The 14,943-nt window shown below is 35.2% G+C and overlaps 2 protein-coding genes across 2 annotated transcripts; one reads left to right on the top strand and one right to left on the bottom strand.

Annotated features, from left to right (window-relative positions):
* The first annotated feature begins 1,091 nt into the window (after positions 1-1,091).
* LOC123560038 (uncharacterized) lies at positions 1,092-3,476 on the top strand. Its single transcript, XM_045352284.2, has 2 exons — positions 1,092-1,243; positions 2,259-3,476. The coding sequence occupies exons 1-2, from the start codon at positions 1,232-1,234 to the stop codon at positions 2,622-2,624; spliced, it is 378 nt and encodes a 125-aa protein (XP_045208219.2). The 5' UTR covers positions 1,092-1,231; the 3' UTR covers positions 2,625-3,476.
* A 2,446-nt stretch (positions 3,477-5,922) lies between these two features.
* On the bottom strand, positions 5,923-14,594 carry LOC123547152 (cytochrome P450 1A1-like). The gene is made up of 5 exons (XM_053524031.1): positions 13,773-14,594; positions 11,508-11,646; positions 10,462-10,727; positions 8,208-8,335; positions 5,923-7,284 (listed from the first exon to the last, which is right to left on the bottom strand). Exons 1-5 carry the CDS (start codon positions 13,968-13,970, stop codon positions 7,065-7,067), a joined length of 951 nt encoding a protein of 316 aa, XP_053380006.1. The 5' UTR covers positions 13,971-14,594; the 3' UTR covers positions 5,923-7,064.
* Positions 14,595-14,943: the final 349 nt, after the last annotated feature.

Genomic DNA, 14,943 nt, shown 5'->3' with positions numbered 1-14,943 from the left:
ATCTAGGACTCTGAATTCGATTCAAGCACTCATTTATAATACACAATTACTCCTACTCAGGAATACTTAGTTCTATAAACATCATAAATAATCAGTTGAATATGAATGCCATTAAAATAAACTCTTCGTCTTTTTTTTCAAAAACGTATACGGGCCACAATACGAAACTGGCCCCTTTCACTTAATGATTATTTTCCAAGTGAGTAGTCACTCCCGCTGCATCATCGACATCAGAGAAACATTACCAGGGAACCGCAACATACACCTAAAAAATCCTCCCTCCCGATATACTAACTATTACTAGTCTTTGATATGTGTGCATTTTTGCATTTATAGGGAAACATATTTCATGTTTTTGCCGCTTACATATTTTTGTTTGCACTATCGTCATTAAACAGTTTAATAAGAACTGTTTACACGGATAAAAACAATTTATTTTGCCAGGCCTGCGAGCCATCTTAAACATGGTTCGGACTAAAAGTACAGCGGCTATACAGAACCAGCGAACAATATAAAATGTGTTTAGCAAAATAAAACAAAAATGGCATGTAAAGGCTTAACAACTGATATTAACCCCCTACAGATCTACGGATAGCGGGGTTGTGAGTTCAATCCCCAGACGGGACGTGTGTTCTCCGTGACGATTTCATAAAAGACATGGTGTCTGAAATCATTCGTCCTCCACCTCTGATCCATGTGGGGAAGTTAACAGTTACTTGCGGAGAAAAGGTTTGTACTGGTACAGATTCAAGGAACACTGGTTAGGTTAACTTTCCACCGTTCATACTGTTGAAAAACGGCGTTAAACAGAAAACAAACAAAACAATTGATATTAACAGATGTATTAACAGTTTCAGTTTATTGGCAAATCGGCAAATACATTATTAACAATGGTTGAAGTTTTATTGAAAGTTTCAACCTTAAAATATATAAATCACAACAAACAGGAAAAATGTAATCCGAAATAAACCCATCATGTTTAAAACTGTCTAATCGTCCTATACAGCTACTTCTATGTACCAAATAGCCCACTTATGTTAACAAAACATGATTCATTCTTATTGTTCAAATTACAATTACATTTAGGTCATTCAATTACATGGAGCGGATAGTGATCTTTCATAAATCAACACTTGTTAAATAATTATCAATGTATCTTACCTAATATATACTAACGTAATTGTTTTAAGTTACTGCAGTGTATAGTCAATGGATTTTAGAGCAAACAGTGATGAGACTTGAGGTAAGCTACGTTTATTATTTCACACAAATCCTAACAACTTTTAACAGAGTTTAGGGTTGTAAACTTTATTTGAAGACAGGCCTCAAAACTGCAGTAGGTAGTTTGGCTGTGTTTGCGTTTACTATTGACCTCTGACAAAGCTGCAATATTGATGCCGATATCTCGTCACATAACGTTGGCGAAATCATTTTTGAAACATGTAATGTTAGTTTGAAACTTTAATATTTGAGACTTTATTCTTTGGAACAGATTTGGTAAAATATGTTAGTTTCCTAGTACTTTTTATTATTGATCTGAAATGAAAATGACAATTCCCTTCATATCAATTTTGCCACTTTTAAGAGAGTTTATATTCAAATATAAATGTAACATAAATCTGACAAAAATATAACTTACTGTTCCTTTGGTTAACTTGTTTTGTGTGTAATTTAAGTTAGACGAAATTTTTTTCAAGATAATGAAAATCGTTAAAGTGTTTGTATATTTTTGTTAAACAGAGTTCGTCACTGGGTAAACTGTTCACTACCATTTCTAAACAAAACGCACTGTATAGTGTAGAAAATATAGCAGAATAGTGTTCAAAACAGTTTTGTAGGGACGTTTTTCAAAGATGAAGGTGATTATCTGAAACGGACATGGGTGTGGCAATGTTAGGTGGGGCAACGGGAGCGAGTGACAAGGGGAGGCTTTGACAATGGGACAAGGCCAGGGTGTGACAAGGGGGTATTAAAATAGTTCGACCTACACATCAAAAAGCATTCTTCCCATTGCAATAAACTACTTCTTGCTAAACTTACTTTTTGCTGAAACAAACACATGATGTCAACTCCGTACGGTCTCAAACACCTGATACAAGTCGTCCAGCATATGACTTGTTTATCTTTGCTACGTCCAGTTAGATCTCTTTTGTTTTGCATTTTGAATGACCATGAAATTATCTTCTCTTCATACGTATTGATGTGAGTGTGCAGTCTGTATTACTAGAGTTCCAAACTGTTTTTTTTTATATTTCAAGCATTCTGATGAAGCAGGTCCGCACCAGCAGATGGGGTATGACATCACAAACGTGACCAACAAATTTGGGAAACAGCTTGATCTGGTAGTGAGACACTCAAACAGCAAGTGCGAAATATTAACCATCAAGGACATAGAGACTAAAATAATTTTAACGGAAAATGGCAATGTAACTATTTCCGTGTTTGACCCCGAGGACCCGATGTATAAAGAAATACCGATGGAAAGTAAAACGATACCATCCAATAAAAATGTCACACTTGAGAAAGATGTACAAGGAACACTGAGAATTAGGCGAAGCCTCGGTTTGATTAAGCACGAATCGAGGAGACGATTATTACTTCAGGATAAACTTGCCTCGTTCTGAGTTTGACTTGCCTCGTTTTGGGTTTGATGGATGGAATACATCATGTTTCGTCAAAATATGTAAACTGTTCCATGAACCCCGTCAATCATATCAACTAGTCTCTGCTTAATGCTAATTATGCCAAAATTATGATAGCAAAGTTAGAAAATACTCGTGACAAAAAATATCAAAATGTCAAACGCATGTCAATTATCGATATTCACGGAAGCTGCAATAAAGATTTAAACATCACAAGAGTTGTTTGTTATACACATTATGTTCCCATAATAGTCTGTTAGTGGTACTAAGAGTGAAATTTAAACAGCCATAAGCGCAAACGTTCTTGAAACCTTTGTCAGCGTCAATGTCACTATTGACCACAGGCTATCATCCTATTACGTTTGAGAACTGTGAGCCAAAGCAGTCTTCAGTTATTCATAAGAAACTGTTTTCAGTCTCAGGTCAGTGACCTTGACCTTTACCATACGAACTCAAAACAATTGTGGTAAACTACTGATCATAGGCAAGCATTCTAGTACGTTTGGCCACTATATGGCCGGGACTTAGAAAAATTGTTGAAAAAGACGTTAAACCCGAACACACACACTTATCAAGTTATTTAACGGATACCGCTTTTAGTGTGGCGGTCATTGTGACTTGAAATTTCACCTTAAAATCACACAGTCCACAGGCAATAATCCTACGAATACCCAAGCCTACGGTCATTGGGCGGACTGAAGGTCATGTGACCTTGACAGGTAATGTAAGAACCTTTTAAATCATCGAAGTCATTTCCTGATCACAGGCAATTGTACTATACACAAATAACTAACGTATCTGTCCGACCATCCGACAGACATGCGCAAAACAGCATACAGCGTGAGTGAGGCAAAAATGATTTTGCAGGACAACTTATAAGCTGATATAAATGTATTAATAGCTCTGATGAGAAATACATGCATGAAACCGGTTAAAGGAGGTAGGTTACCTTGTTACAAGGGTAAATTCAAATTAGTTGAACCGCAGCATCTTTTTGTATTTCGTGTAATATGAAGTTTTAACTGCTAATATATCAGTTTCGTTTGTCTCTGTCCCTTCAAGTTCAATTTTTATCCAGGTTTGAAGAACATGACCATCCAAAGGTATTTCATATTGAAAGAAGAAGGAAAATACGGATATTTAACACTTTTCGGTGTATTTTAGTTTCATTGATATCCGTAGAAGTCAACATAATCTATAATTTTACTAGTGTGCACGTTTAGCTTTCTAAGATAAGCTTAAAATGTATATGTCGCGGGGCTCGTGTTTCATGGTAAGCATTTTCTCTCAGTTTTAACCAACTATGTATTAAAATAGGGGTTTTCGACGGCTTCAGTGCCATTTGTTAATGACCAAATGGAATATTTGGGTAATATTATTAGCAAAATACCAAGCACTATACATGGTACCCTATTTTTCTTAAAGTTTAAAGTAACCATGGCAACAGAGATGTTTAAAATGGCTTATATCTTGCTTTTGTCGTAATTTCTTATAAATAATATTGAATAAGATTATCTTTCTAGTTGATGTAGCTTTAAAACATATTATTTCTAACGTAAGTTATATTTTCGTGTTATCTGCATTTATTCAAACAAATTTCTAAGCTTAGAATACTTACAGCAGTACCCCTCGTCTGGCATTGTTCATGGAAAAATCGTTCAGCATGCTACTATTATTCTCATGGATATTGTTGAAATGAAAATAAAAAGCCGAAGCTGTGTTTCTTAAATAGACTAGTGTCAACGCTTTTGAATTTTACATTTAGATACATAGGTCACGGGCTTCGTTTCCATGGTAACATCAATTCAATTCAAGAAACCACAATTTTCTACTGAAATTTGAACAATTTTAGATCTTAGTTTAGTATATAAGTAACAAATTATCAACGGAACCTGTAAAATAGGTATTACAAATCAAACAGCTAGATTTTTTATTTGAAAATGGCCGTAACAAGTAACCTCTCACCCAACTATATTCCAAATATACATTGGTTACATCATCCATTTTCTTACATTCCGCATAACATTTCAATATAAACTACATAAAAGAAGCAAAATATTGATTATTATTCAGAGCAAAAGACTCATAAAAATATTTCAGCAAATAATGGTTATTTGAAAATAGTTTGAAATAAAGAAAATGCACAGAATTACGTACTTTTCAAGATAAAGCTGTTAATTTTGCGCGGTAACTGACACGTAACGTCATGACGTCAATGACGTCATTTTAAGGCAACATTGTTTTGAAGCGTTTCTGCGGCAATTTATTCATTATTTCTGCATTATTAAACCACAAAGCGTCAGATCGAAGACAGGTCTATGATTTGTTTTCAGAAGAATGAATATACAAAGACATTTAGTTTGTCGTAAACGTCGTCGTAAATCGTCACGCTAGCTTCCGGTTGGACATGCGCACATACAAATATAAAGGTAACCTACCTCCTTAAGCAAAAAAGGTAAAATCAAAGTTAAAGGTGAAACAGTCACCGAAAATGGGCAATGTATTACAGTGTATGAACCCGAGGACCTGGCTTTTAAAGAAATGCCGACCGTAGTCAAATTAATATGTGACAATAGAGAGAAAGACGTACGAGAGAGCCTTCAAATAAGGCACATTCTATCATAAAACACAAAATTCTAGGGAAACATTACATGTAAAAATCGCCTCCTTATAAGTAGATAAAGTTTGATACTTTTAAGTCAATATTTCATCAAATATGTAAAATGTTCTATTAGCCTCGTTTATCTTTTTTGTTATTTTTTCAACAAATGTTCACGTATGGAATGAACACAAACAAATACTCATAAGTATATATTTGCGAACATTTTCTGATAAATACTAATTACGCGATGATTTTAGATCTTGAGATTAAAAGTACACATAGGACATTCTCATGAACTTTTCTATTTTTTTCTTTTTTGATAAAATTATGCATAAGATGCATTTCAGTTTCGAAAGTTAGTTACTATTTGCATGACTAGTTCTGACCTCTGTTGAACCGTAAATTTCACAGAAACGGAATCTTCACATGTGTGAAGAATTTGTGCGAATTCCGCACACATTTGTTACAAATATGGCCGAAAATATCACAAATCAGAAATCTGACATATACGTTTTTGCATTAATAGGGGTACAGGTGCCAAACGTAAATTTCACAAATTTAGTTTATACATGATTTATTTTAAATCGATTGTGAAAGAAGTTCTACAACTTGTATTAATCACTCTCGACACCTCATTCCTGATGGAATCTATCGCCAAGAGGGTATGAGAGAAGAGCCAAGCGCTCTACCACTAGGCTTTCGAGGCGGTTTAAAATTAGTGACATATTCGTTCGATTTTTGTGAAATATTCGCATGAATTTCTCACATGTGAGAAGAATTTGTTTCTGTGAAATGTACGGTTCAACAGACCTATACGCGCATCAAGCAATCATCCTTGCCTCCGAGCTTGAAGGTGGTAAAAAATGACGACAAGCTTTGTAACTCCTGGAATTCAAACGCTTGCCATAATATACATGTGCACAAGTGAATGTTAACATTAAAGGACATATTAAAAGTATACAAACTGTTTATGTTTTGCTGTCAGCGATTCGTTAAATTCTGCTCAAAATAGTTTCAAATAATTACATTGTTTACATTTTAACAGGTGCACGTCACAACGCCAGAAAAAGAAGTACTTAATTTTAGCACTTTTCTAAATTTTTCAACCCGTATTACAAGCAAAATGTATAATATTTACCTAATGAAGTATAATATTTGTGCAAAAGAATTCAAAGAATGAAAAAATATAACACGGCTGAATTTCGGACCAATTTTTACGTGATGGCTGTGTCTACTGTACAAATAAGCTTGGCTCCGAGTAACACCGTGTTACAGTTTGACAAATAGAAGTTTTGACAGTATGCGGTACTAGTTTTATCATTTTTCTAGGTAAAGCCACTGGGCAAGAAAAGATAAATCCTGTATGCCTTAGCTGACGGATTTTTGTTCATACAGGACCTTCTTATCGGGGCGACATTTTCTAGAAACAAAATATAACCAGAAAAATTCAACACTGACGTCAAATATTATACACACAGTGCCACTGTAACTTCAGCAAAATAAATCCCCGACCGGACTTTCTGAAAACTTGTTGAAATTGTGAGTGAACGAACCAAGTGAACTTAAAAATACTTAATATTTAATATTATATAAAAAAAACTATTGTTGTTTAAAAGTCGGTGTACAGTAACTTGCAATTATATGGCGGTTCTATTATTTCAGTATGAATATTTTGACAAAACAATATGATTTTATTAATTTAGAAAATTGGAATATCAGAACATGTGGCAAAGGCATTTTTGGCAGGACGGGATGTTTCCTGCAATATGCCTTTATAAACTACAGAGAAATATCATGATTCACAATATCTGTAATCGTCCTCAGCTATTCCTTTCTCTGGCACAACAGAAAAATGGCTTAGCTGTCAAGGTCGCTTTTGTCTCAAAGGCCTCTGCTGATCTCGGGTCACATGTTTGTTCCTTGCCTGGCGGAAACTCGAACCTCCAGCGCTGTAGAAGTGTGGCAATATACAGGAAGTAACGTGTCTTGGCAAACAGTTCCGCAGCACACTGTCGTTGTCCTATGCCAAAAGACATTACGCTGAAAAGCGCAAAACCCAGGTTCATTGTTACATGTATATTGTACGAAAATAAAACAGCTAACCCGTGGTCTGTCAATTTGTCAATATATTTAAGTATTTTATTAAACTTAGCGTTCGCTAAGAACAATACTTTATTGGTGACATTTCAATATGTCAATACCATGTCATCATTTAACACTTCAACCCAATCTAAAATTGTGTGACATTTAACCATTGTCGGTATACACTTCTGGTTTCATTCGTAATCTCGTTATGTTTTGTGTACATTTATCTGACTTTTATAAATATGGTGATGTAGTCTAATGCATAAAACACCATTGGGGAGCTTAAACTGGTTAATGAACATACCGAAACTAAAATATTGCTTTTAGGATACAGGGGCCCGTTTCACCAAGCCAACTTAGGACAAAGTTAGAACTTATGAGTAAGGTATTTCACATACATCATTTCAGGCAGATTCATCTTAACTATTCGGCTATTGTTACAAGCGAAACAAAAATAGATACATTGTATGCTCTAAAATAGATTAACGACACCTTGATAATAGGATAAGAGTTATATCATATGAAAAAAGGGGTTTTTAAAAGTTTATACTAAGCTGAGAACTTAGGATAAAACTTATGAACTTTTGTGAAATGGACAGTGTAAATAAAATATTCTCGCTGGATGGATCCAAAACACGTGTAATAATAACAACAGACGCGATATCTAAAAGCTTAACATGCTCTTATTAATTAATAGATATAAAAAGACAAACGCGTGTACTCAGTTACTTTGCATAAGGCAAGGCAACAAGAGAAAGAACATTAATTAAGAACCCGAAGAAAAAAATGAATAAGAGCAATGTGAAGTTTTCACTATATTAGACTGATATTCTTTACAAATGAATCAGAAAAGATATCAAACAAAATAGGTAATATACCTCTTCAGATATACATGATCAAATGGAAGTAAATCACCGTGTTCGTCCAGAAACCTCTCTGGTCTGAATGTCCATGGGTCTCCCCATAACTTCTCGTCGTGGTGCACAAACCACAAGTTGGCAATCACCTGTTTCAAAAACAATCAATGATTATATTATCATAATTACGGATAGAAAGTTTTATATATCATGGTCAAGGTTTTGCCATTCTATTCTCTAATACACTAAATGAAACTCATTGATGCTCTTGCTTTTATATGTATACAGAGAGAGCGAGAGAGTTTATGTTCAATCAATATCCAAAGTTTAATAAAAATCCGACTGATTTTGGCTTTAAAATTCCCCTTTTAAGGGTAGCAAAACAATAATGGCTATAGTATATAGTATAAATGTATATAGTTCGATATACAATGCTAACTGTTAGCACAGGTTACAAACCGTACTGTTAGGCTCAATATCTTATACTTCCAACGCGAAATGTTCAACTCATACTTTACAGACCGTGCTGTTACATTCAATGTCTAATCCTTCAAAGTCGACATGCTCCAATCCACACAGAATAGATATTAACGTTTTGTTAGGTTCATTGTCTAATCCTGCAAACCCAACATGCTCAATACACAGGTCACATGCCGTGCTAATCCTTCATACTCGACATCGATCCTCTACATAGAGAATATATGCCATAATGTTAGGTTCCTTCAACTTCGCCATGCTCAACAAACAGGTTACATATTGTAATGTTAGGTTCAATATCTAATTCTTCAAACTCGATATGCGGCACACACAGAGTATATACAGTGCTGTTAGGTTCAATATCTAATCCATCGAAAATGAACATATCTGCATACAGAATACATACTGTGCTCTCAGACTCAATATCTTATCCTTCAAACTCGACATGTTCCAAACATATATTAACTACCGTGCTGTTAGGTTCAATATCTAACCCTTCAAACTCGACATGCGGCACACACTTATTACCTACCTTGCTCTTAGACTTAATATCTAATCCTTCAGTAAACTCGACATGTTCCATACATATATTACCTACCGTACTGTTAGGTTCAATATCTAATCCTTCAAACTCAACATGTCCCACACATATATTACCTACAGTACTGTTAGACTCAATATCTAATCCTTCAAACTCGACATGCGGCACACACATATTACCTACCGTACTGTTAGGTTCAATATCTAATCCTTCTAGCTCGACATGCGGCACACACATATTACCTACCGTACTGTTAGGTTCAATATCTAATCCTTCTAGCTCGACATGCGGCACACACATATTACCTACCGTACTGTTAGGTTCAATGTCTAATCCTTCAAACTGTACATGTTCCACACATATATTACCTATTGTACTGTTAGGTTCAATATCTAATCCTTCAAACTCGACATGTTCCACACATATATTACCTATTGTACTGTTAGGTTCAATATCTAATCCATCAGTAAACTCGACATGTTCCACACATATATTACCTACCGTACTGTTAGGTTCAATATCTAATCCTTCAAACTCGACATGTCCCACACATATATTACCTACCGTACTGTTAGACTCAATATCTAATCCTTCAAACTCGACATGCGGCACACACATATTACCTACCGTACTGTTAGGTTCAATATCTAATCCTTCTAGCTCGACATGCGGCACACACATATTACCTACCGTACTGTTAGGTTCAATATCTAATCCTTCTAGCTCGACATGCGGCACACACATATTACCTACCGTACTGTTAGGTTCAATGTCTAATCCTTCAAACTGTACATGTTCCACACATATATTACCTACCGTACTGTTAGGTTCAATATCTAATCCTTCAAACTCGACATGTTCCACACATATATTACCTACCGTACTGTTAGGTTCAATATTTAATCCTTCAAACTCGACATGTTCCACACATATATTACCTACCGTACTGTTAGACTCAATGTCCAATCCTTCAAACACGACATGCGGCACACGTATATTACCTACCGTACTGTTAGGTTCAATATCTAATCCTTCAAACTCGACATGTTCCACACATATATTACCAACCGTACTGTTAGGTTCAATATTTAATCCTTCAAACTCGACATGTTCCACGCATATATTACCTACAGTACTGTTAGACTCAATGTCCCATCCTTCAAACACGACATGCGGCACACACATATTACCTACCGTACTGTTAGGTTCAATATCTAATCCTTCAAACTCGACATTCGGCACGCACATATTACCTACCGTACTGTTAGGTTCAATATCTAATCCTTCGAACTCGACATGTTCCACACACAAATGAGGCAGAAGTAATGGCAACACAGGTACAAAGCGGGGAACTTCCAGCTCAAACGCCTTCAAGAATGTACAGTTTGCCCTGTCGGAGAAAGTAGGAAGCCGTCCTTGCCCAACATGCTGGTCAAGTTCCTTTTGTATCTTTGTCTGATATTCCGGAAAGTTCAGAAGAATAAGCATGGAACTTGTCAGAGCAGATAATGTCGTTGCAATACCTTAAGTTAAAAGTTGTCTGTTCTTAAAAATATTCAAAAATGTTCACAGTTCAGATTTTTTGATACCAGATTGCCAATTTTCTCTCAGAACTAAGTATTCCCTTCTTATCATGAAATATTTTCATGTGGCTAAATTTCTTGAAATTCAAAATCGGAATAATGACGCGCGAATTTTTAAAAATAAAATCTCTGGAAGTCGTTGAAATCTAGTGAGGATTACTTTTCGTGTGTTTCAGCTGGTATACATCTTAAATTAGTTGCAGGCAACTTTTTTATTCTCGAAGCTTTGCAACTATCCAAGCAATGTGTTAACTGATATTAATCGCATGGGGAGTAACAAATACTTTTGTTATTTTATTATTGTACTTCATGCGTCAAGCTTAAATCAATCTTGAAATATTAAAGTAAAGTAGCCTGCCTCGGTGTTTACATCGAAAACATTGTTAGAAGAGAGGAAAAAGCAGTCAGGTGTTACAGTCAACTAGTGCCAGATGAAATCTAATTTAAGGACTTGCATATATATATATTTACCCGCTTCCTACACTCAGATAAAAATATTTCCACACAAGAACTGGTCAATATATTGAAAACTTGTTCAGCAAGGTGCAAAATATTTATCCTCACCTTCAACACATCATTGCGTGTAGGAGGGGTCAATAGCATGCCATGTTCACAATAATTGCCACATGCAGCAATAGTTTTACAGATCATTGCAAGTATTTTGTCGCCTGTAAAGAAGAGTTCTATATGGTACGACATGTGCGCAATAATAGTACTCACCTGCAACGATCGTTTCATACATCATTGCATGTATTCTGTCATCTGTAAAGAATGGTTCTCTATTGGATTCAATTTCTTTCCTCTGTTCATCGAGATAATAATGTACGATACTGTTGCCTTCACCTGGTACATGAGTTTTCTGATACAAACAATAAATAAAAACCGTCAAAATAGAACATCTAACGGAAATGGAAACACGCGTTTCTACCGAAATTTAGGCCGAAATCATTATGTGTAACTTTATTCAAATCTATTATTATATAGTCTTTTCCATTGCCTAAATAGTCACATGGCTAATGAAAAAAGTTGTACTGACTTTTTGGCCTGAGCCAAATCACGTATCAATTAACCTGCAGTTGTGACGTCATAAAATTGTGACGTAAAATAATATGACGCTGTATAGATAAGTTCGGTAGATATAAGGATTTAGCAATCCAGGATTGAAAGTACTATCAACCTCGAGTTGTGTCCGCGGTTGATTTCGTTGTTCCCACGTCGAATTATATTCATATCGGCTTCACTAAAAGGCAATAACTTGATTAATAATAAAAAAGCGGAGCAAAAACAGAGATGTCTTTCAGCAGTCACCTCATAATATACGTTGTCGCTCAGAATTTAAGGTCAGAAACTAGCAATTATTTCTGATAGGCTTCCATTATAACATTATGGCGTGCACGGCCTTCCATAAATCGAAAATGTACCTAGTCACATTTCAATAATAGAATTTATCAACCTCACTGAAAGATAACAATTGTATTATAAGTACAAAAATTCGAAGTTTTGATTTCGAGTAATGTATTTTTGATATAGAGCTCTAGATTCTATTATTATATATAGATCTAAAAGGTACCCGTAGTGATATAATCCACTTGGCATATATCCACAAAAAACATCCAGAACTTATTTTTCTTGCATGAAAAATATTTTTGTTTGTTAAGTAGCCTTTGATATTGATCTGCATGTATGCTTTAGAAGTGTCCCTTTGTAACAAAAAACCATGTTTTGGATTACAAAATTAACGTAGAGTATTGTTTATTCATTTCGGTAGTAAGTCATATCTCTTTTTGTGTAAAATCATTTTAGTTTTTCTGTTTGTTTGTTTGTTGCTGTTGTTGGTCTTTTTTTTTTTTTTTTTTTTTTTTTTTTTTTTTTTTTTTTAGGTCGATTCTGATGAAAGCTTCAAGCTTATTTGAACCACTTTCGAGTCCGCTTCCTGGAAAAACCAGTACTGGTGTCATATGAGGAGTTATGGTTGTGAGCCCTGTGGGGCTCGATCCCCCGACCCCGGTTTGAGCGTCCGACTCTTTAGCCATACCACTACTCACCTTAGACTAGTGTTTTCCACATCATTTCATTTTTGTGAGATCAAAAGTCAAAAATTTACATTTGTGTGTGGCTTCATTCTGAATAATATGTTATTCTATACCTATGAAATAATTAATTGCAGAGCATAAAGGTATGTTTAAAATAAAAATAGTTTAACAAATATCCTCACCCATTTTAGAAAAACTGAAAATAAAGGTGTCAGATTTTAACATTTGATAATTAACTGTTCATGCCGTGTGACCCCATACAATTAATAGAGCACGAACTGTTAATTATAAACACCCGAAGTTAGGTCAATATCCTAAATGTATCATAGTCAGGTTGTTGTATATGAGAAGTTTTGCTTTAATTATTAATAGATGTAGGACAACGGGTGTTCACGCACGGGGCGGGTTGGGAATTCAAGTGCGTTCTGCTAACCAACTTTAGATATTTTTATTTTCATACTGAAAAACGTAAAAGTAAAACAAAAATCTCTTTTCTCTTTTGTTGAACATTATACAGATACTGGATTTTGTTTTTCGATTAAGACAGATTGAACTGAGAGAGTTCATTGCAAATGGAGGGAGGAAGTTTTTTATGTTTGTTTATTCAGTCATTATTGGAAGACATTTGCATGTCTTGTTTGCGAGTCCCTCTCTAACTTTGGAATCACTCGTGCGCCAGTGATACTTTATACAACAAGCATCATCCTAACACGAGCTTATGATTATTGCAAGTCTATATCATAAAGTGTATATGCAATATTTGATACAAGTTCTATGGTTTGCTCATTCAAATTATGAATATGATTTTTAATCATATCGCCGAAAATACTACCTTTTATTGCACGCACTCAGCTTAAATGTCTGAAAATAGCAGTGAAAACATTCACCCCGACTTATGTATAGACTTTTGTCAGAATTGAAACTTCGCATTGCTTCAGAGAAATAAAGTTACCTTGATATCATAGAAATATCGTTGAGCTATGAGTGCATTGAGAGATTGTCCTTTCTGGTACATCTCTCTGTATTTTGTTGGAAGGAATCTCATAAACGGCAACAGTGTCATGATGGTGTTATTAAACTGGTTGCAGAAGAAGTCGGCCACATACGCCCTTTCCCAGAATATATCTCTACTTGGATCGTCGTCCGACATTGGTTCTCCGCTCAGCTGAAATATTACATACCTATATACACACAAGTGGCAAAACTTAACATCCTTTTAAAAATCTTTGAGGTTTAGACACTGTCCAGTTTCTAACATGGCAGACAATAAATCACATAAAGAATTCATTTCTTGACACGACAGTAGCATTGTTACTTTATTTATATTATTTGCCATGAGGAACATTCAACTGCAAAAGGGGCACGAAAGGTGTTGTAAAATTCAATACCTCTCATGAAAAAGACTCAGTCAAACCGAGTCTGCTATTATGTTGTTTGGTTGTTTCTATGCTTCCATGTTTCCAAGGCCTCTTTTCACAGATTTTATCAGAAATTCACTAACCGAAAAACGTTAGAATGGTGAACATGGCCGATTCTAAAATTTCAATGCCACATAAACTTGTGTCCATATAACATAATGTTCTGCACTAGACTAAGTGATTGTATCTGAAATATTAAACCTCTGTTAGAATTCGGTATATTTTGGTCTTTTCGTCGTAATATTCATATTCATATTTTTCGACGCGGCCTCCCTGCAAACACAAAGTGCTTGGAAAGGTGCTTGTTGTACAGCGGTTATCGCTCTGGAGAGGTCAATATGTGGCTGGAAGGGGAAGAAATCATTTGTGTTTGTAGGTAAACAGTAGTTCCTCTGTGATGGCGCCAACAAATGTTATATTGTCCTGTTAAACTTGCCTTAATGGACACCTGTTTAAAGCAATCACTTGCGTAAAGCAGTCAGTCAGATTACTTCACAAATTGAAATTTTGTTCAAATTAACTCATATGTCTTAAGCAATCACATAGCTACTGCATTATACAGGCTAACTGTCTTTGAAATAAGTGAGTGTGCGCGCACACGTGCGTGTTAAACTGTGTGTTTTTTTTAAATATGTCATAAGTAGTTGACAGAAGTTATTGAAAACTGAAATGAAATAGATAATCTATAAATGTCTTCCTAGATAT

This window comes from Mercenaria mercenaria, chromosome 15, assembly GCF_021730395.1.
Source record: "Mercenaria mercenaria strain notata chromosome 15, MADL_Memer_1, whole genome shotgun sequence".
Lineage (NCBI taxonomy): Eukaryota > Metazoa > Mollusca > Bivalvia > Venerida > Veneridae > Mercenaria > Mercenaria mercenaria.
This window is presented reverse-complemented; position numbering and strand designations above follow the sequence as displayed.

Excerpts from the sequence above, each read along its gene's own strand:
- LOC123547152 (XM_053524031.1), bottom strand. The coding sequence starts at position 13,970 with ATGTCGGACGACGATCCAAGTAGAGATATATTCTGGGAAAGGGCGTAT. Across the intron at positions 8,336-10,461 it reads ATATTGAACCTAACAGTACG|GTGATTGCCAACTTGTGGTT; the intron begins GTAGGTAATATG and ends TTTTTGAAACAG. Across the intron at positions 7,285-8,207 it reads GATCATGTATATCTGAAGAG|CGTAATGTCTTTTGGCATAG; the intron begins GTATATTACCTA and ends TGCGCTTTTCAG.